Here is a 20289-nt window from a genome sequence, read left to right as displayed (position 1 = left end):
TATGTTGTTTTTTATGGTCTATACCGATTGTTTTTTTTCTAATTAACAGTTTACACTTAGAGTTGCTGTTTTTTGTTGTGTTTATATATTGGCCTTCCTGGATACGATACCATATATGGAAGTGAGGGAGTGGTGGAAGTTTGGATCCATAGCTGCTTGAAGTTTGTTAGGATTACCACTGAATGCAAGACATACAACCTTAGAATGCGGGTTGTTGGCAGCTGGTAAGCCCCTCTTACTCTTTTCTGGTGATGGTGGGCCACGAGACCATGTGAGGTTGGAATATCACCGTGGTGACGTTTTCTTGGCTCTCTGGGGTAGGACTTGAAACACCCACAGTTACAGAGTACCCAGCAAGCTCATGGTGAACCAGGACTCCTAGGAGGGTGTAAGGGGCTACATTTGCCTTTCTGTATCAGAGAATGAAAGGCTAACAATAGAATTGGCTGGAAAAATAACCAATTTTATAAACGGAACACAAGAGAAGCTGGGGGAATGAATAATGTAACAGAACGAGTGGTAAAAGGAAAGTACACTGTCATTCTCTAAAGGGCACATTCTGACTTGCCACTTTCATATTTGCCTGGAAGTCATTTTGGTGTGACAGCCTTATGATTATGTAAATCAATATTATTGGATCTCAGTTTATAGATTCTCCATATTGTATGTCTGTATACCAGCTGTTATGAAGCCTCCCAGGAACAGTGCTTGTCTATCTATATATTGCTTAATATTGGTATGAAGCCCCGCCCTCCCAGCGATGTCACAGCTTAGACTGTTTAGCAATGCAGTATTCTCCGCCCCCCAAGCATTCTGGGACACCAGGTGTTATTTGCACAGGCTTTGGAACTCTCAGTAAACGAAAATTCTGTAGCGATAACCTGACAGAACTAATGATGTTGTCATCCTGAGATAAATATCAGAATGTATATCGGGGAGAGGAAAGAAGTAGATCTGTTCTCTCTGTAATACAGATGTCAGTCTCATAAGAAAAATGAAAAAAAGTTTCTATCTAGAGTTCAGTATATAAATGATGGATGTGGAAGCTGCAGAACTTACATACCGTGACCGACACTCCGTCCAGCTCCGTGAAGAAGAGATCTCCCCCCTCAAAGTCATCATTAAGGTATAGCATCCCACTAAAGACAGAACAATGCAGATATACATGACCAGTACTCTTTGTAAAGACCTCAGACAGCTACTCACCTGTAGTCTCTGTGGATGTATGTGGGGGGCTCCTCCCCTGTAGTCTCTGTGGATGTATGTGGGGGGCTCCTCACCTGTAGTCTCTGTGGATGTATGTGGGGGGCTCCTCCCCTGTAGTCTCTGTGGATGTATGTGGGGGGCTCCTCACCTGTAGTCTCTGTGGATGTATGTGGGGGGCTCCTCACCTGTAGTCTCTGTGGATGTATGTGGGGGGCTCCTCCCCTGTAGTCTCTGTGGATGTATGTGGGGGGCTCCTCACCTGTAGTCTCTGTGGATGTATGCGGGGGGCTCCTCCCCTGTAGTCTCTGTGGATGTATGCGGGGGGCACCTCACCTGTAGTCTCTGTGGATGTATGCGGGGGGCACCTCACCTGTAGTCTCTGTGGATGTATGCGGGGGGCTCCTCACCTGTAGTCTCTGTGGATGTATGCGGGGGGCTCCTCACCTGTAGTCTCTGTGGATGTATGCGGGGGGCTCCTCACCTGTAGTCTCTGTGGAAGTATGCGGGGGGCTCCTCACCTGTAGTCTCTGTGGATGTATGTGGGGGGCACCTCACCTGTAGTTTCTGTGGATGTATGTGGGGGGCTCCTCACCTGTAGTCTCTGTGGATGTATGCGGGGGGCTCCTCACCTGTAGTTTCTGTGGATGTATGTGGGGGGGGGCTCCTCCCCTGTAGTCTCTGTGGATGTATGTGGGGGGCTCCTCACCTGTAGTTTCTGTGGATGTATGTGGGGGGCTCCTCACCTGTAGTCTCTGTGGATGTATGCGGGGGGCACCTTACCTGTAGTCTCTGTGGATGTATGCGGGGGGCACCTCACCTGTAGTCTCTGTGGATGTATGCGGGGGGCACCTCACCTGAAGTCTCTGTGTATGTATGTGGGGGGCTCCTCACCTGTAGTCTCTGTGGATGTATGTGGGGGGGCTCCTCACCTGTAGTCTCTGGGGATGTATGTGGGGGGCTCCTCCCCTGTAGTCTCTGTGGATGTATGCGGGGGGGCACCTCACCTGTAGTCTCTGTGGATGTATGCGGGGGGCTCCTCACCTGTAGTCTCTGTGGATGTATGTGGGGGGCTCCTCCCCTGTAGTCTCTGCGGAAGTATGCGGGGGGCTCCTCACCTGTAGTCTCTGTGGATGTATGCGGGGGGCACCTCACCTGTAGTCTCTGTGGATGTATGTGGGGGGGCACCTCACCTGTAGTCTCTGTGGATGTATGCGGGGGGCACCTCACCTGTAGTCTCTGTGGATGTATGCGGGGGGCTCCTCACCTGTAGTCTCTGTGGATGTATGCGGGGGGCTCCTCACCTGTAGTCTCTGTGGATGTATGTGGGGGGCTCCTCCCCTGTAGTCTCTGTGGATGTATGCGGGGGGCACCTCACCTGTAGTCTCTGTGGATGTATGCGGGGGGCTCCTCACCTGTAGTCTCTGTGGATGTATGTTGGGGGCTCCTTACCTGTAGCCTCTGTGAATGTATGCGGGGGGCACCTCACCTGTAGTCTCTGTGGATGTATGCGGGGGGCTCCTCACCTCTAGTCTCTGTGGATGTATGCGGAGGGCTCCTCACCTGTAGTCTCTGTGGATGTATGTGGGGGGCTCCTCACCTGTAGTCTCTGTGGATGTATGCGGGGGGCTCCTCACCTGTAGTCTCTGTGGATGTATGCGGGGGGCACCTCACCTGTAGTCTCTGTGGATGTATGTGGGGGGGCTCCTCACCTGTAGTCTCTGTGGATGTATGCGGGGGGCACCTCACCTGTAGTCTCTGTGGATGTATGCGGGGGCTCCTCCCCTGTAGTCTCTGTGGATGTATGCGGGTGGCTCCTCACCTGTAGTCTCTGTGGATGTATGTGGGGGGCTCCTCACCTGTAGTCTCTGTGGATGTATGCGGGGGCCTCCTCACCTGTAGTCTCTGTGGATGTATGTGGGGGGGGGGGGGCTCCTCACCTGTAGTCTCTGTGGATGTATGCGGGGGCTCCTCACCTGTAGTCTCTGTGGATGTATGCGGGGAGCACCTCACCTGTAGTCTCTGTGGATGTATGCGGGGGGCACCTCACCTGTAGTCTCTGTGGATGTATGTGGGGGGGCACCTCACCTGTAGTCTCTGTGGATGTATGCGGGGGGCACCTCACCTGTAGTCTCTGTGGATGTATGCGGGGGGCTCCTCATCTGTAGTCTCTGTGGATGTATGCGGGGGGCTCCTCACCTGTAGTCTCTGTGGATGTATGTGGGGGGCTCCTCCCCTGTAGTCTCTGTGGATGTATGCGGGGGGCACCTCACCTGTAGTCTCTGTGGATGTATGCGGGGGGCTCCTCACCTGTAGTCTCTGTGGATGTATGTTGGGGGCTCCTTACCTGTAGCCTCTGTGAATGTATGCGGGGGGCACCTCACCTGTAGTCTCTGTGGATGTATGCGGGGGGCTCCTCACCTGTAGTCTCTGTGGATGTATGCGGAGGGCTCCTCACCTGTAGTCTCTGTGGATGTATGTGGGGGGCTCCTCACCTGTAGTCTCTGTGGATGTATGCGGGGGGCTCCTCACCTGTAGTCTCTGTGGATGTATGCGGGGGGCACCTCACCTGTAGTCTCTGTGGATGTATGTGGGGGGGCTCCTCACCTGTAGTCTCTGTGGATGTATGCGGGGGGCACCTCACCTGTAGTCTCTGTGGATGTATGCGGGGGGCTCCTCCCCTGTAGTCTCTGTGGATGTATGCGGGTGGCTCCTCACCTGTAGTCTCTGTGGATGTATGTGGGGGGCTCCTCACCTGTAGTCTCTGTGGATGTATGCGGGGGCCTCCTCACCTGTAGTCTCTGTGGATGTATGTGGGGGGGGGCTCCTCACCTGTAGTCTCTGTGGATGTATGCGGGGGCTCCTCACCTGTAGTCTCTGTGGATGTATGCGGGGAGCACCTCACCTGTAGTCTCTGTGGATGTATGTGGGGGGCTCCTCACCTGTAGTCTCTGTGGATGTATGTGGGGGGCTCCTCCCCTGTAGTCTCTGTGGATGTATGCGGGGGGCACCTCACCTGTAGTCTCTGTGGATGTATGCGGGGGGCTCCTCACCTGTAGTCTCTGTGGATGTATGCGGGGGGCACCTCACCTGTAGTCTCTGTGGATGTATGTGGGGGGGCTCCTCACCTGTAGTCTCTGCGGATGTATGCGGGGGGCTCCTCATCTGTAGTCTCTGTGTATGTATGTGGGGGGCTCCTCACCTGTAGTCTCTGTGGATATATGTGGGGGGCTCCTCCCCTGTAGTCTCTGTGGATGTATGTGGGGGGCTCCTCCCCTGTAGTCTCTGTGGATGTATGCGGGGGGGCTCCTCACCTGTAGTCTCTGTGGATGTATGTGGGGGGGCTCCTCACCTGTAGTCTCTGTGGATGTATGCGGGGGGCACCTCACCTGTAGTCTCTGTGGATGTATGCGGGGGGCTCCTCACCTGTAGTCTCTGTGGATGTATGCGGGGGGCACCTCACCTGTAGTCTCTGTGGATGTATGCGGGGGGCACCTCACCTGTAGTCTCTGTGGATGTATGCGGGGGGCTCCTCACCTGTAGTCTCTGTGGATGTATGCGGCGGGCACCTCACCTGTAGTCTCTGTGGATGTATGCGGGGGGCTCCTCCCCTGTAGTCTCTGCGGATGTATGCGGGGGGCACCTCACCTGTAGTCTCTGTGGATGTATGCGGCGGGCTCCTCACCTGTAGTCTCTGTGGATGTATGCGGGGGGCTCCTCACCTGTAGTCTCTGTGGATGTATGCGGGGGGCACCTCACCTGTAGTCTCTGTGGATGTATGCGGGGGGCTCTTCACCTGTAGTCTCTGTGGATGTATGCGGGGGGCACCTCACCTGTAGTCTTTGTGGATGTATGTGGGGGGGGCTCCTCACCTGTAGTCTCTGTGGATGTATGCGGGGGGCACCTCACCTGTAGTCTCTGTGGATGTATGTGGGGGGCTCCTCCCCTGTAGTCTCTGTGGATGTATGCGGGGGGCTCCTCCCCTGTAGTCTCTGTGGATGTATGCGGGGGGCTCCTCACCTGTAGTCTCTGTGGATGTATGCGGGGGGCACCTCACCTGTAGTCTCTGTGGATGTATGTGGGGGGCTCCTCCCCTGTAGTCTCTGTGGATGTATGTGGGGGGCTCCTCACCTGTAGTCTCTGTGGATGTATGCGGGGGGCTCCTCACCTGTAGTCTCTGTGGATGTATGTGGGGGGCTCCTCCCCTGTAGTCTCTGTGGATGTATGTGGGGGGCACCTCACCTGTAGTCTCTGTGGATGTATGTGGGGGGGCTCCTCACCTGTAGTCTCTGCGGATGTATGCGGGGGGCTCCTCACCTGTAGTCTCTGTGTATGTATGTGGGGGGGCTCCTCACCTGTAGTCTCTGTGGATGTATGCGGGGGGCTCCTCACCTGTAGTCTCTGTGTATGTATGTGGGGGGCTCCTCACCTGTAGTCTCTGCGGATGTATGCGGGGGGCTCCTCACCTGTAGTCTCTGTGTATGTATGTGGGGGGCTCCTCACCTGTAGTCTCTGTGGATATATGTGGGGGGCTCCTCCCCTGTAGTCTCTGTGGATGTATGTGGGGGGCTCCTCCCCTGTAGTCTCTGTGGATGTATGCGGGGGGGCTCCTCACCTGTAGTCTCTGTGGATGTATGTGGGGGTCTCTTCACCTGTAGTCTCTGTGGATGTATGCGGGGGGCACCTCACCTGTAGTCTCTGTGGATGTATGTGGGGGGGCTCCTCACCTGTAGTCTCTGTGGATGTATGCGGGGGGCACCTCACCTGTAGTCTCTGTGGATGTATGTGGGGGGCTCCTCCCCTGTAGTCTCTGTGGATGTATGTGGGGGGCTCCTCACCTGTAGTCTCTGTGGATGTATGTGGGGGGCACCTCACCTGTAGTCTCTGTGGATGTATGCGGGGGCCACCTCACCTGTAGTCTCTGTGGATGTATGCGGGGGGCTCCTCACCTGTAGTCTCTGTGGATGTATGTAGGGGGCTCCTCCCCTGTAGTCTCTGTGGATGTATGTGGGGGGCTCCTCCCCTGTAGTCTCTGTGGATGTATGCGGGGGGCTCCTCACCTGTAGTCTCTGTGGATGTATGCGGGGGGCTCCTCACCTGTAGTCTCTGTGGATGTATGCGGGGGGCTCCTCACCTGTAGTCTCTGTGGATGTATGTGGGGGGGCTCCTCACCTGTAGTCTCTGTGGATGTACGTGGGGGGGCTCCTCACCTGTAGCCTCTGTGGTTGTATGTGGGGGGGCACCTCACCTGTAGTCTCTGTGGATGTATGCGGGGGGCACCTCACCTGTAGTCTCTGTGGATGTATGCGGGGGGCTCCTCACCTGTAGTCTCTGTGGATGTATGCGGGGGGCTCCTCACCTGTAGTCTCTGTGGATGTATGTGGGGGGCTCCTCCCCTGTAGTCTCTGTGGATGTATGCGGGGGGCACCTCACCTGTAGTCTCTGTGGATGTATGCGGGGGGCTCCTCACCTGTAGTCTCTGTGGATGTATGTTGGGGGCTCCTTACCTGTAGCCTCTGTGAATGTATGCGGGGGGCACCTCACCTGTAGTCTCTGTGGATGTATGCGGGGGGCTCCTCACCTGTAGTCTCTGTGGATGTATGCGGAGGGCTCCTCACCTGTAGTCTCTGTGGATGTATGTGGGGGGCTCCTCACCTGTAGTCTCTGTGGATGTATGCGGGGGGCTCCTCACCTGTAGTCTCTGTGGATGTATGCGGGGGGCACCTCACCTGTAGTCTCTGTGGATGTATGTGGGGGGGCTCCTCACCTGTAGTCTCTGTGGATGTATGCGGGGGGCACCTCACCTGTAGTCTCTGTGGATGTATGCGGGGGGCTCCTCCCCTGTAGTCTCTGTGGATGTATGCGGGTGGCTCCTCACCTGTAGTCTCTGTGGATGTATGTGGGGGGCTCCTCACCTGTAGTCTCTGTGGATGTATGCGGGGGCCTCCTCACCTGTAGTCTCTGTGGATGTATGTGGGGGGGGGCTCCTCACCTGTAGTCTCTGTGGATGTATGCGGGGGCTCCTCACCTGTAGTCTCTGTGGATGTATGCGGGGAGCACCTCACCTGTAGTCTCTGTGGATGTATGTGGGGGGCTCCTCACCTGTAGTCTCTGTGGATGTATGTGGGGGGCTCCTCCCCTGTAGTCTCTGTGGATGTATGCGGGGGGCACCTCACCTGTAGTCTCTGTGGATGTATGCGGGGGGCTCCTCACCTGTAGTCTCTGTGGATGTATGCGGGGGGCACCTCACCTGTAGTCTCTGTGGATGTATGTGGGGGGGCTCCTCACCTGTAGTCTCTGCGGATGTATGCGGGGGGCTCCTCATCTGTAGTCTCTGTGTATGTATGTGGGGGGCTCCTCACCTGTAGTCTCTGTGGATATATGTGGGGGGCTCCTCCCCTGTAGTCTCTGTGGATGTATGTGGGGGGCTCCTCCCCTGTAGTCTCTGTGGATGTATGCGGGGGGGCTCCTCACCTGTAGTCTCTGTGGATGTATGTGGGGGGCTCCTCACCTGTAGTCTCTGTGGATGTATGCGGGGGGCACCTCACCTGTAGTCTCTGTGGATGTATGCGGGGGGCTCCTCACCTGTAGTCTCTGTGGATGTATGCGGGGGGCACCTCACCTGTAGTCTCTGTGGATGTATGCGGGGGGCACCTCACCTGTAGTCTCTGTGGATGTATGCGGGGGGCTCCTCACCTGTAGTCTCTGTGGATGTATGCGGGGGGCACCTCACCTGTAGTCTCTGTGGATGTATGTGGGGGGCTCCTCCCCTGTAGTCTCTGCGGATGTATGCGGGGGGCACCTCACCTGTAGTCTCTGTGGATGTATGCGGCGGGCTCCTCACCTGTAGTCTCTGTGGATGTATGCGGGGGGCTCCTCACCTGTAGTCTCTGTGGATGTATGCAGGGGGCACCTCACCTGTAGTCTCTGTGGATGTATGCGGGGGGCTCTTCACCTGTAGTCTCTGTGGATGTATGCGGGGGGCACCTCACCTGTAGTCTTTGTGGATGTATGTGGGGGGGGCTCCTCACCTGTAGTCTCTGTGGATGTATGCGGGGGGCACCTCACCTGTAGTCTCTGTGGATGTATGTGGGGGGCTCCTCCCCTGTAGTCTCTGTGGATGTATGCGGGGGGCTCCTCACCTGTAGTCTCTGTGGATGTATGTGGGGGGCTCCTCACCTGTAGTCTCTGTGGATGTATGCGGGGGGCACCTCACCTGTAGTCTCTGTGGATGTATGTGGGGGGCTCCTGCCCTGTAGTCTCTGTGGATGTATGTGGGGGGCTCCTCACCTGTAGTCTCTGTGGATGTATGCGGGGGGCTCCTCACCTGTAGTCTCTGTGGATGTATGTGGGGGGCTCCTCCCCTGTAGTCTCTGTGGATGTATGTGGGGGGCACCTCACCTGTAGTCTCTGTGGATTTATGTGGGGGGGCTCCTCACCTGTAGTCTCTGCGGATGTATGCGGGGGGCTCCTCACCTGTAGTCTCTGTGTATGTATGTGGGGGGGCTCCTCACCTGTAGTCTCTGTGGATGTATGCGGGGGGCTCCTCACCTGTAGTCTCTGTGTATGTATGTGGGGGGCTCCTCACCTGTAGTCTCTGCGGATGTATGCGGGGGGCTCCTCACCTGTAGTCTCTGTGTATGTATGTGGGGGGCTCCTCACCTGTAGTCTCTGTGGATATATGTGGGGGGCTCCTCCCCTGTAGTCTCTGTGGATGTATGTGGGGGGCTCCTCCCCTGTAGTCTCTGTGGATGTATGCGGGGGGGCTCCTCACCTGTAGTCTCTGTGGATGTATGTGGGGGTCTCTTCACCTGTAGTCTCTGTGGATGTATGCGGGGGGCACCTCACCTGTAGTCTCTGTGGATGTATGTGGGGGGGGCTCCTCACCTGTAGTCTCTGTGGATGTATGCGGGGGGCACCTCACCTGTAGTCTCTGTGGATGTATGTGGGGGGCTCCTCCCCTGTAGTCTCTGTGGATGTATGTGGGGGGCTCCTCACCTGTAGTCTCTGTGGATGTATGTGGGGGGCACCTCACCTGTAGTCTCTGTGGATGTATGCGGGGGCCACCTCACCTGTAGTCTCTGTGGATGTATGCGGGGGGCTCCTCACCTGTAGTCTCTGTGGATGTATGTGGGGGGCTCCTCCCCTGTAGTCTCTGTGGATGTATGTGGGGGGCTCCTCCCCTGTAGTCTCTGTGGATGTATGCGGGGGGCTCCTTACCTGTAGTCTCTGTGGATGTATGTGGGGGGGCTCCTCACCTGTAGTCTCTGTGGATGTATGCGGGGGGCTCCTCACCTGTAGTCTCTGTGGATGTATGCGGGGGGCTCCTCACCTGTAGTCTCTGTGGATGTATGTGGGGGGGCTCCACACCTGTAGTCTCTGTGGATGTACGTGGGGGGGCTCCTCACCTGTAGCCTCTGTGGTTGTATGTGGGGGGGCTCCTCACCTGTAGTCTCTGTGTATGTACGCGGGGGGCTCCCGCCAGCACGCTTTCTCTTCTGTGTCCAGGATACAGTTGTCCGCATGCACTGGGTGACTGTCGTCCGTGCGACCCTCCTGCTCGCCTGATACACACAGTACAGAAGAGAGAGATCTTTAATGTTCATAATTGTTGTACTTCGCTTACAGCAGTCACAGTTGTTATAATTAAAGCTTATTGACAGCTGTATGAAAATTCATGTAGGGATGTTGGTTAGTCAGTCACTGTGCTGGCTCAAGGACCGCTCTCTACCTCCCCCTGGTGGTCTGATCATATACTGATCTCCAATGAATACATATTACTGCACTGCCACTATTCTTCTAAGTAGATGTAAACCCTTTGCAGAATGGAGCTGCTCTCACAAGCTTTTTTTCCAGTACAAGTTCCTTTATCATTTTGTGAGAGTCTAAACACTGAGCTTTGTGTTTTACCATGGAGCAACTCACTTAACTATTTACAAACATCTCTATAAAGCCATCCCTGAGGCAACCATTCAGGTATCAGCTCATCACATGACCAGGAGAAGGTGCATCAGGTGATGAACAGAAATGTAATTACTTCCTTCCAGGGCCATCATTAGCCACACTGGCAGAAGTGAGGTTATATGTCTCATGTGGCCCTGTGGCTGTTGTAAGTCATGTTGGTGGCCTTGTGGCTGTTGTAAGTCATGGTGGTGGCCCTATGACTGTTGTAAGTTATGGAGGTTGCCAGCTCCTATATAAAATAGGTAACCATCTATGGAGAATATTAACTCAGTGAAGCGTTAGTTCCCCTCAGATTGGTCAGATGGGTTTAGTATTACATATATTGTTGGTATGACTGTGGTTAAGAACCCATCTGACCAATCTGAGGAGAACTAACGCTTCACTGAGTTAATATTCTCCATAGTTGGTTACCTATTTTATATAGGAGCTGGCAATTTTTGCTTGACAAGGTGGCCCTATGGCTGTTGTAAGTCATGGTGGTAGCCCTATGGCTGTTGTAAGTAACGGTGGTGTCCCTATGGCTGTTGTAAGTCACAGTGGTGGCCCTATGGCTGTTGTAAGTCATGGTGGTGGCCCTATGGCTGTTGTAAGTCATGGTGGTGGCCCTATGGCTGTTGCAAGTCATGGTGGTGGCCCTATGGCTGTTGCAAGTCATGGTGGTGGCCCTATGGCTGTTGTAAGTCATGGTGGTGGCCCTATGGCTGTTGTAAGTCATGGTGGTGGGCCTGTGGCTGTTGTAAGTCATGGTGGTGGCCCTATGGCTGTTGCACGTCATGGTGGTGGCCCTATGGCTGTTGCAAATCATGGTGGTGGCCCTACGGCTGTTGTAAGTCATGGTGGTGGGCCTGTGGCTGTTGTAAGTCATGGTGGTGGCCCTATGGCTGTTGCACATCATGGTGGTGGCCCTATGGCTGTTGCAAGTCATGGTGGTGGCCCTACGGCTGTTGTAAGTCATGGTGGTGGCCCTATGGCTGTTGCAAGTCATGGTGGTGGCCCAATGGCTGTTGCAAGTCATGGTGGTGGGCCTGTGGCTGTTGTAAGTCATGCTGGTGACCCTATGGCTGTTGCAAGTCATGGTGGTGGCCCTATGGCTGTTGTAAGTCATGGTGGTGGCCCTAAGTCATGGTGGTGGCGCTATGGCCATTGCAAGTCATGGTGGTGGCTCTATGCCTGTTGTAAGTCATGGTGGTGGCTCAATGACTGTTGTAAGTTATTGTGGTGGCCCTATGGCTGTTGTAAGTCATGGTGGTGGCCCTATGTCTGTTGTAAGCCATGGTGGTGGCTCTATGGCTGTTGTAAGTCATGGCGGTAGCCCAATTACTGTTGACACCTAACTACATTCTTCAATGTGTCCCAACATAATGATGTCATCACAACCCTGGCCAGTGATGTTCCTGGAGTCAGGGATATCAGCCAACACACACATGAGTATTAATTTCTCATCTTGGCTGTAGGACTGGATTGACTGGTTCCTGAATCTGCCTAGAGATATAGCTACACACGTCAAATGTCAATACCTTCCACTGCCGACCGGCACACCAGCTGGCTGTATGAGAAGTGCAGAGGCTTTGTCTCAAGGTATGACTGCGTCAGAACACGGGCACGCTCTCCAGCGTAGTATAACAGGTGTGCATGGGTGGTCTCCACTGCCCCAGAAGATGCCATCTAAGAATGAACAGGACAGCATCAAATTAATATACTATAGTCCAAAGCCACATTTAAATGTCTTTAAAGATGTGATTGATTTGGATGATTCAAGTGCTGCTGTTGCCACAAATGTTACTCATATAGAAATTACACTCACTGGACAGACAGGTGGACCTTTACGTAAGAAAGTCTTGAAGCTAGTCTACAGATTTTCAATAAGTGAAAGGACCTCCAACTTAGAACTGAAGTTATGGAACTGAGCACCTGGATCTGTTCAGGTGTAATGAAGACATTGTAAAGCAAATCTGAACTGAAAAATAAACATACACACGTCATACTTACCTCCCGCATAGTCTGCTTATCAATCTCTTTCTCCTCTCTTCCATCCCGTTTGTCCACTGTGATCAATGGAAATCTCCGGACTCTATTTTAAAAATTGAGTTAACCCCTTCCAGGTCAGCACTCCTTTAACCAGTAGTATCGCTTGAGCCATAGGGAAACATAGACATTACCCTGCACATCAGTTGTCCTTTCAGTTATAACTGACAGCAACTGATTTAGTGAGAAGGGGCCTTAAGGCTTTCAGCTTCCCAAGAGACAAGTCTGACAAGATCAAAAGAGGAGGCTGATAGGGAGGAACAGAAAAGATAGGAGAATGGTAGGAAGAAAAATGGTGAAGAGTCTGACTGGCTGAAGAATAGGGCAAACACTGATTAAATAGTTTGTAAAGTAATATTGTAAAAATAAGCAATTTTAGTTATTGCGTAATTTTCAGTTCAGTTCATCTTTAAAAACCTCCTTAGCGGTAACCCCGAGTCAGGCTTGGGGTGTGAAATCCATAGCTCAGAGCGGTAACCCCGAGCCTAACTTGTGGAAGCCACTGCGAGGTTACTGCAGAGCATAGCGCGCAGCAGGCATTTCAACACACCTCCCCGGGATCCAGACGCCGGCGGCCATTCTCCTTCCTGTCTTCTGAGGCTCTGCATCCCCCTGGTGTCATGCCAACAGCTGGAAATCTCAATATAGGGTTACAGCGCCACCTGGAGAAAACTGCAGCGCTGGATCCCAGGAAGGTAAGTGCAGGCTCTCTGGGGTATGATTTTTTTTTTTTTTTGCGTTTAGAGTCTAAAAGAACATGAAAAAATGGTACCGCTTTTAGATCCAATCATGGAAGGAATCTTACCGTCAGGGAGGTTAAGCTCACAGTTGATATTTGGTAGTTTTATTTGTTTTTGATATCCTGTGAAGTATTGCCCAGTACATATGTCTAGACCAGACAAAACATGTAATATTTATAGTGGGGTTTCTTCTTTGCAGACTCAAAGCACATGCATGCATTTAGGGTGTGCTCCATGGGGAGACCAAGCGCATTAGGGGGCCTCGTCCAAAGACCCCTTACTGTTTTACAGACAGTACTGGCATGAGCCGAGATTTGAACCTTGGTCAATGGCTCAAACCCTAGATCTAAGGCGACACCCTTATCCAGTACACTATCCATACTATACTAATAACTGTAACACTGAAATTGCAAGGAAACTAATATTAACCGCTACAAAATCCCCTCATGCATTGCCCCTTGTTTCCCAGTCTCCACAGAACCGCATACCTGCAGAGCTCGCAGGACAGTCAGGCTCTGGATTTTCTCCCGAGGGGTGTGAGGTGACCGTCTTCCTCTGAACCCATCTCCGGATGCCTCAGCCGCCTAAAATAGTCATAAAATGGAGGTAAAGTGAGAGACATGTTACTCACGGCTCCTCTCCGCTCTCCGCAACAATCCAATCACTTTGCCCCTTTGTCCTCCATTTTGTATCTTCTGATACTTCCTGCTCTCTGTTTCACATACCTGAACAAGTGTCATGAGAGACTCGCACTCATCCGGACTGAGGACGCCATCGAGAGTGGCTCTTTTGAAGCCATTCATTTGCCTAGGAGTGAGTGTGACATACACCTCCTCATAGGGAATCTCTCCTGTAGGATAAAAAGAGACTCAAGTCACATGACCACATTATATCATGACTCTACACCTTTCATATCACTTAAAGGGGAACTGAAGAGAGAGGTATATGGAGGCTGTCCTGTTTATTTCCTTTTAATCAATACCAGTTGCCTGGCAGCCCTGCTGGTCTATTTCTCTGCAGTAGTATCTGATTAAAACCAGAAACAAGCATGCAGCTAGTCTTGTCAGATCAGACTTATAAGTCTGAACCACTGAAACACCTGATCTGCTGCATGCTTGTTCAGGGGCTATGACTAATAGTATTAGAGGCAGAGGATCAGCAGGTCTGCCAGGCAACTGGTATTGTCTAAAAGGAAATAAACATGGCAGCCTCCATATACCTCTCTCTTCAGTTCCCCTTTAAAAGGAACCTGAAGTGAGAGGGATATGGAGGCTGCCATATTTATTTCCTTTTAAGCAATGCCAGTTGCCTGGCTGTCCTGCTGATCCTCTGCCTCTAATACGTTTAGCCATAGACCCTGAACAAGCATGCAGCAGATCAGGTGTTTCTGACATTATTGTCAGATCTGACAAGATTAGCTGCATGCTTGTTTCTGGTGTTATTCACACACTACTGCAGCCAAATAGATCAGCAGGGCTGCCAGGTAACTTGTCTTTTTGAAAAGAAAATAAATATGACAACCTCCATCATAGGCAAACGCATGGGGGATTACAGCTGCCCAGAATCCCCCCTCAGACCAGGGACGGTGCAGAATCTGGGGACAAGCATAAGTTCAGGGGTACTCTCTACAAGTCTGGGGTACTCTCTTATTTTGTGGGGGTGGGGCCATACAGTCAGGTCCATAAATATTGGGACTTCGACACAATTGTAACATTTTTGGCTCTATACACAACCACGGTGGATTTGAAATGAAACGAACACAATGTACTTTAGCTGCAGACTGTCAGCTTTAATTTGAGGGTATTTGCATCCAAATCAGGTGAATGGTGTAGCAATAACAACAGTTTGCATATGTGCCTCCCGCTTGTTAAGGGAGCAAAAATAATGGGACAATTGGCTTCTCAGTTGTTCCATGGCCAGGTGTGCGTTATTCCTTCATTATCACAATTACAATGAGCAGATAAAAGGTCAGTTCATTTTAAGTGTGCTATTTGCATTTGGAATCTGTTGCTGTGAACTCTCAAGATGAGATTCAAAAAGAGCTGTCACTATCAGCAAAGCAAGCCATCATTAAGCTGAAAAAAAAAAAAAAACAAACCCATCAGAGAGATAGCAAAAACATTAGGCGTGGCCAAAACAACTGTTTGGAACATTCTTAAAAAAGAAGGAACGCACCGGTGAATTCAGCAACACCGGAAGACCACAGAAAACTGTGGTGGATGACCAAAGAATTATTTCCCTAGTGAAGAAAACACCCTTCACAACAGTTGGACAGATCAAGAACGCTCTCCAGGAGGTAGGTGTATGTGTGTCAAAGTCAACAATCAAGAGAAGACTTCACCAGAGTGAATACTGAGGGTTCACCACAACATGTAAATCATTGGTGAGGCTCAAAAACAGGAAGGCCAGATTAGAGTTTGCCAAACGACATCTAAAAAAGCCTTTACAGTTCTGGAACTAATTCCTATTGACAGATGAGACTAAGATCAACTTGTACCAAAGTGATGGGAAGAGAAAAGTATGGAGAAGGATAGGAACTGCTCATGATCCTAAGCATACCACCTCATCAGTGAGGCATGGCGGTGGTAGTGTTGTGGCGTGGGCATGTATGGCTGCCAATGGAATTGCTTCTCCTGTATTTATGGATGATGTGACTGCTGACAAAAGCAGCAGGATGAATTCAGAAGTGTTGCAATGAAGAAAAAGTAGTGTGGCACTGAATTCAGAAGTGTTTCGGGCAATATTATCTGCTCATATTCAGCCAAATGCTTCAGAACTAATTGGAAGGTGCTTCAAAGAGCATATGGACAATGACCCAAAGCATACTGCAAAAGCAACCAAAGAGTTTTTAAAGGGAAAGAAGTGGAATGTTATGCAATGGCCAAGTCAATCACCTGACCTGTATCCGATTGAGCATGCATTTCACTTGCTGAAGGGAAAATGCCCCAAGAACAAGCAGAAACTGAAGACAGTTGCAGTAGAGGGCTGGCAGAACATCACCAGGGATGAAACCCAGCGTCTGGTGATTTCTATGTGTTCCAGACTTCAGGCTGTAATTGACTGCAAAGAATTTGCAACCAAGTATTAAATATAGAAAGTTTGATTTATGATTATAATTCTGTCCCATTACTTTTCCTCCCTTAACCTCCCTGGCGTTCTATTAAAATCGCCAGGGAGGCTGCGGGAGGGTTTTTTTTAAATTAAAAAAAAACTATTTCATGCAGCCAACTGAAAGTTGGCTGCATGAAAGCCCACTAGAGGGCGCTCCGGATCCGCACTTTCGATCGCCTCCGGCGATCAAAAGTAACAAGGAAGGCCGCAATGAGCGGCCTTCCTTGTTTCGCTTTCCTCGTCGCCATGGCGACGAGCGGAGTGACGTCATGGACGTCAGCCGACGTCCTGACGTCTTCCGCCTCCGATCCAGCCCTTAGCGCTGGCCGGAACTGTTTGTTCCGGCTGCGCTGGGCTCGGGCGGCTGGGGGGACCCTCTTTCGCCGCTGCACGCGGCGGATCGCCGCGCTGCGGCGGCGATCAGGTAGCACACGCGGCTGGCAAAGTGCCGGCTGCGTGTGCTGCTTTTTATTTGATAGAAATCGGCCCAGCGGGGCCTGAGAAATCCTCCTGCGCAGGTTACCCCGAGCTGAGCTCGGGATAACCGGCAAGGGGGTTAACAAGTGGGAGGCACATATTAAAAATGTTGTAATTCCTACACCGTTTACCTTATTCGAAAGTAAATACCCTCAAATTAAAGCTGACAGATAAATCACATCATGTCCGTTTCATTTAAAATCCACTGCGGCCGTGTATAGAGCCAAAAATGTTAGAATTGTGTCGATGTCCCAATATTTATGAACCCGACTGTAAATATGAAACCTCCTTCAACCCATAATTTGAAGAAACGATCCCAAATATCATAGCATGTGTTGTCTAATAATACAAAGCTGAGTTTAGAATATTCAACGTGTTTTTTTTTCCGTGAACGTTATAACAGTGTTGATCACTGATGAAATGAATACTCACCCCCAGCCTCCTCAGCCGCAACCCTCTTTGCCCTGTAAGAAACAGAGACACTAGTTATGGCAGCAGGAAAGACCAAAACACATAAAAAATAAATAAACCCTCTGTGTTTCTGATTACTCCGCCTCCACTGTTCTTGTTTCGGTATATGACAAGTAATTATTATAGACAGGACACAGGCCAAACTATACATTATATACCGGAACACTTGGTTCCACCAGTTACAGTATCATACACAGGGACACTTAGGGCCGGTTCATACTTGAGCTAATGCAAAATGGGCACGGCAACGATGCCCCATTTTGCATCTGCTTGTTGTACCTGCGCCATCAGCTCCACATTCACCCTTCCACTTGGCCAAAGCTCCCCACTGAAGTGTCCTTCCGCAAATTGCCACCGATTGGTCCATTTGTACTCAGCCCAGAGGGAGAGTCATAGGACCACTTCTGTGCAGTTCCATTTTCAATGGAGGCAAGATAGCAATGTACAGTATTCACCCCTGTGAACCCTGAAAGGATTGTCAGAGAAATAGTCAGGGCTGCTACACCTTATTTGCAGATTTTAGAACGAGTTATGAACTGGCTACTTTGAGTACGAGGCATCCCCCAGGAATGTTGGCTAGCCTCCACTGTTGTCCTCTGGAACTTGTACAGCCCATGGCCTGCTATCATTGCGGTTACTATTTGGCTTCTGTATATAATTATTTCACGTACAGGCCAGGGTCATACTGCAGTGCCACTCGCTCATGTATTCAATCAATTTCTTTTTGCATTATGGTTGTATTTTTATTATTTGTTGCAGTATTGCCCAAGTAGAGGCGGCCTTAGAGTATGTGAGGCCTGGAGCGAGGGTCATATGCGGGGCCTTGAGCCAAAGGTGTAGGCCATCTACCACACAACCATACTCACGGGTTTGTCCACTTCTAATGCAGTATGCCTTATTATTGTTTAAAAACAATTACGTTTGTTAAAGAGACACTGAAGCGAAAAAAAAATTATGATATTATGATTTGTATGTGTAGTACAGCTAAGAAATAAAACATTAAGATTAGATACATCAGTCTAATTGTTTCCAGTACAGGAAGAGTTAAGAAACTCCAGTTGTTATCTCTATGCAAACAAGCCATTAACTCTCTGACTTAAGGTGGCCATACACTGGTCGATTTGCCATTAGATCGACCAGCTGACAGATCCCTATCTGATCGAATCTGATCAGAGAGGGATCGTATGGCTGCCTTTACTGCAAACAGATTGTGAATCGATTTCAGCCTGAAACCGATCACAATCTGTTGAGCTGCTGCTGCCGCCGCTCCTCCCCCCCCCCCCCCCCCCTCCCGTATACATTACCTGAAGCTGGCTCCCGGGCATCTTCTCCACGCTGCACGGCTCTGTTCCGGCTCCATCCCGGCGCTTCCTGTGTCACTCCGTGACCAGGAAGTTCAAATAGAGCGCCCTCTATTTGAACTTCCTGGTCACTGCAGTGACACAGGAAGCGCCGGGATGGAGCCGGAACAGAGCCGTGCAGCGCGGAGAAGATGCCCGGGAGCCAGCGTCAGGTAATGTATACCTGATCGGATCGGCCGCCGCTAGCGACGCGCTGCCTACCCGCGGGCGATCGAGGGTAATTTCCCGCACGGCGCAATCGACGGACCGATCCGATTTCGGGAGGAAATCGGATCGGCGGGTGCGTTTACCACGAACGATTGGCAGCAGGATCGAATTTGCTGTCGAAACGGCCGCGAATCGGGCCAGTGTATGGCCACCTTAAGTCTTAGTGGTGGAGAGGGCTGTTATCTGACTTTTATTATCTCAACTGTTCCTGGACTATTTACTTTTCCTCTGCTAGAGGAGAGGTCATTACTTCACAGACTGCTCTGAAAGACTCATTTTGAATGCTGAGTGTTGTGTAATCTGCACATAATATAGAATGATGCAATGTTAGAAAAAACACTATATACCTGAAAATAAAAGTATGAGAATATTTTCTTTGCTGCTAATCTTCTAGTAATTATTCATAGTACACAACCAATTCACTATATCATTTTTTTTTTCGCTTCAGTGTCTCTTTAAAGGCCATTTAGCCAACCAATAAACTGGAGATGGGTACTAAGCTGGCTGGGGAGCTAGGGATGGGTACTAGGCTAGCTGGTGTGCTACGGATGGGTTCCAGGCTGGCTGGGGAGCTAAGGATAGGTATAGGCTGGCTGGGGAACTAGGGCTGTGTACCAGACTGGCTAGGGATGAGTGCAAGGCTGAATGGGGAGCTGAGAAGCTCCCCATGCCTTTTCTGCATCACCACCAGGGGACAGGGTGATATGTGTTGTGTCTGTCGGCCTGACTTTGATTCTGGCTGACTCTGATTCTGTTGGTGGTATTGTAGAGTGTTTACCTGTTTAGTAAATTCCAAAATATGATGCTACCGAGTCCTGTGAGAGTATGATTGTGGCAGACTGGCAGTTGTCGGCGGTGGGTCAGTGGCATTTTGCGGGCCCATGGCCAGGATTGCTATGCGCATGATGTAAATCAGCAGGTCAGCACCTGAGCTTAGGCCGACCAGGAAGAACGGGGCTCTCAGAGCGAGCGCAGTGGACATGACTGCAGGGCCCCCTTCAAGTGTGGGGCCTGGGGCAATCGCCCCACTCCCCCCCAGATCCCCCCCCCCAAGGCCGCTTCTGTGCCCAAGAACCTATTATTGCACATAAGCTGTGGGCATTTATTTGTGCCTTTACTGGACCTGTTCTTATTGCATATAAATTATGTACTTGTATGGAAGTGAGATTTATCAGAGAGGCTACTTGTAATTTAATGTTCTTTTAGAGTGTACCTTATAGTCCCTTATTATTTTCTGGAGAGGTATAAAGTCCCACTCAGAGGTGGTCACCAAGAAAGTAATTTGACTAATGAACAGATACTCTAATGAGCACTTCTATGTGGGCTGGAACAGAGCCTAGAACTGTGGTGAGGATTGTGCTGCCTTATTCCCCAAGTGATAGAAGCAGACGGGTTGCTCAGCCTGCTAGAATCCATCTGTAGCTGAATCATCGCTGCTGCTTACTGCAGAGTCAAAGCTGAGTTTGAACAACGTTTAGTTATAGGAAATTCTCAGATTGTCTGTGGACACGGGACCAGGGCCAGATTTATGTGTTTTACCGCCCAAGGCCACTATCGCCAGCCGCCCCGACGAACAGCAACCCCCACCACCCACCCACATATACACATTTTTATTGGTTCCAGCAATCAATGTATGTCAACCTTATGATTGATTGGACGTTGTTGCTGGTATTAATGGTGCCAATCAACTACAAATGATCGATTTTTCGTTTTATCAATCTGTTTTGTGG

General features: G+C 51.1%; 1 protein-coding gene across 1 annotated transcript in view; it reads right to left on the bottom strand.

The window, feature by feature from the left end:
• Positions 1-20289, bottom strand: part of P3H3 (prolyl 3-hydroxylase 3) — a 52463-nt gene that overhangs the window by 9637 nt on the left and 22537 nt on the right. The window contains exons 8-13 of the mRNA XM_068258361.1: positions 16953-16984; positions 13658-13782; positions 13421-13516; positions 11685-11832; positions 9650-9767; positions 1064-1139 (exon numbers count right to left, since the gene is read on the bottom strand). Coding sequence (XP_068114462.1) covers positions 1064-1139; positions 9650-9767; positions 11685-11832; positions 13421-13516; positions 13658-13782; positions 16953-16984 — 595 coding nt within the window. The remainder of the gene's footprint in view (positions 1-1063; positions 1140-9649; positions 9768-11684; positions 11833-13420; positions 13517-13657; positions 13783-16952; positions 16985-20289) is intronic.

Source organism: Hyperolius riggenbachi, chromosome 10 (genome assembly GCF_040937935.1).
Source record: "Hyperolius riggenbachi isolate aHypRig1 chromosome 10, aHypRig1.pri, whole genome shotgun sequence".
In the NCBI taxonomy this organism is placed as follows: domain Eukaryota; kingdom Metazoa; phylum Chordata; class Amphibia; order Anura; family Hyperoliidae; genus Hyperolius; species Hyperolius riggenbachi.
The sequence above is the reverse complement of the archived record's forward strand: the minus strand, read 5'-3'. Positions and strand labels throughout refer to the sequence as shown.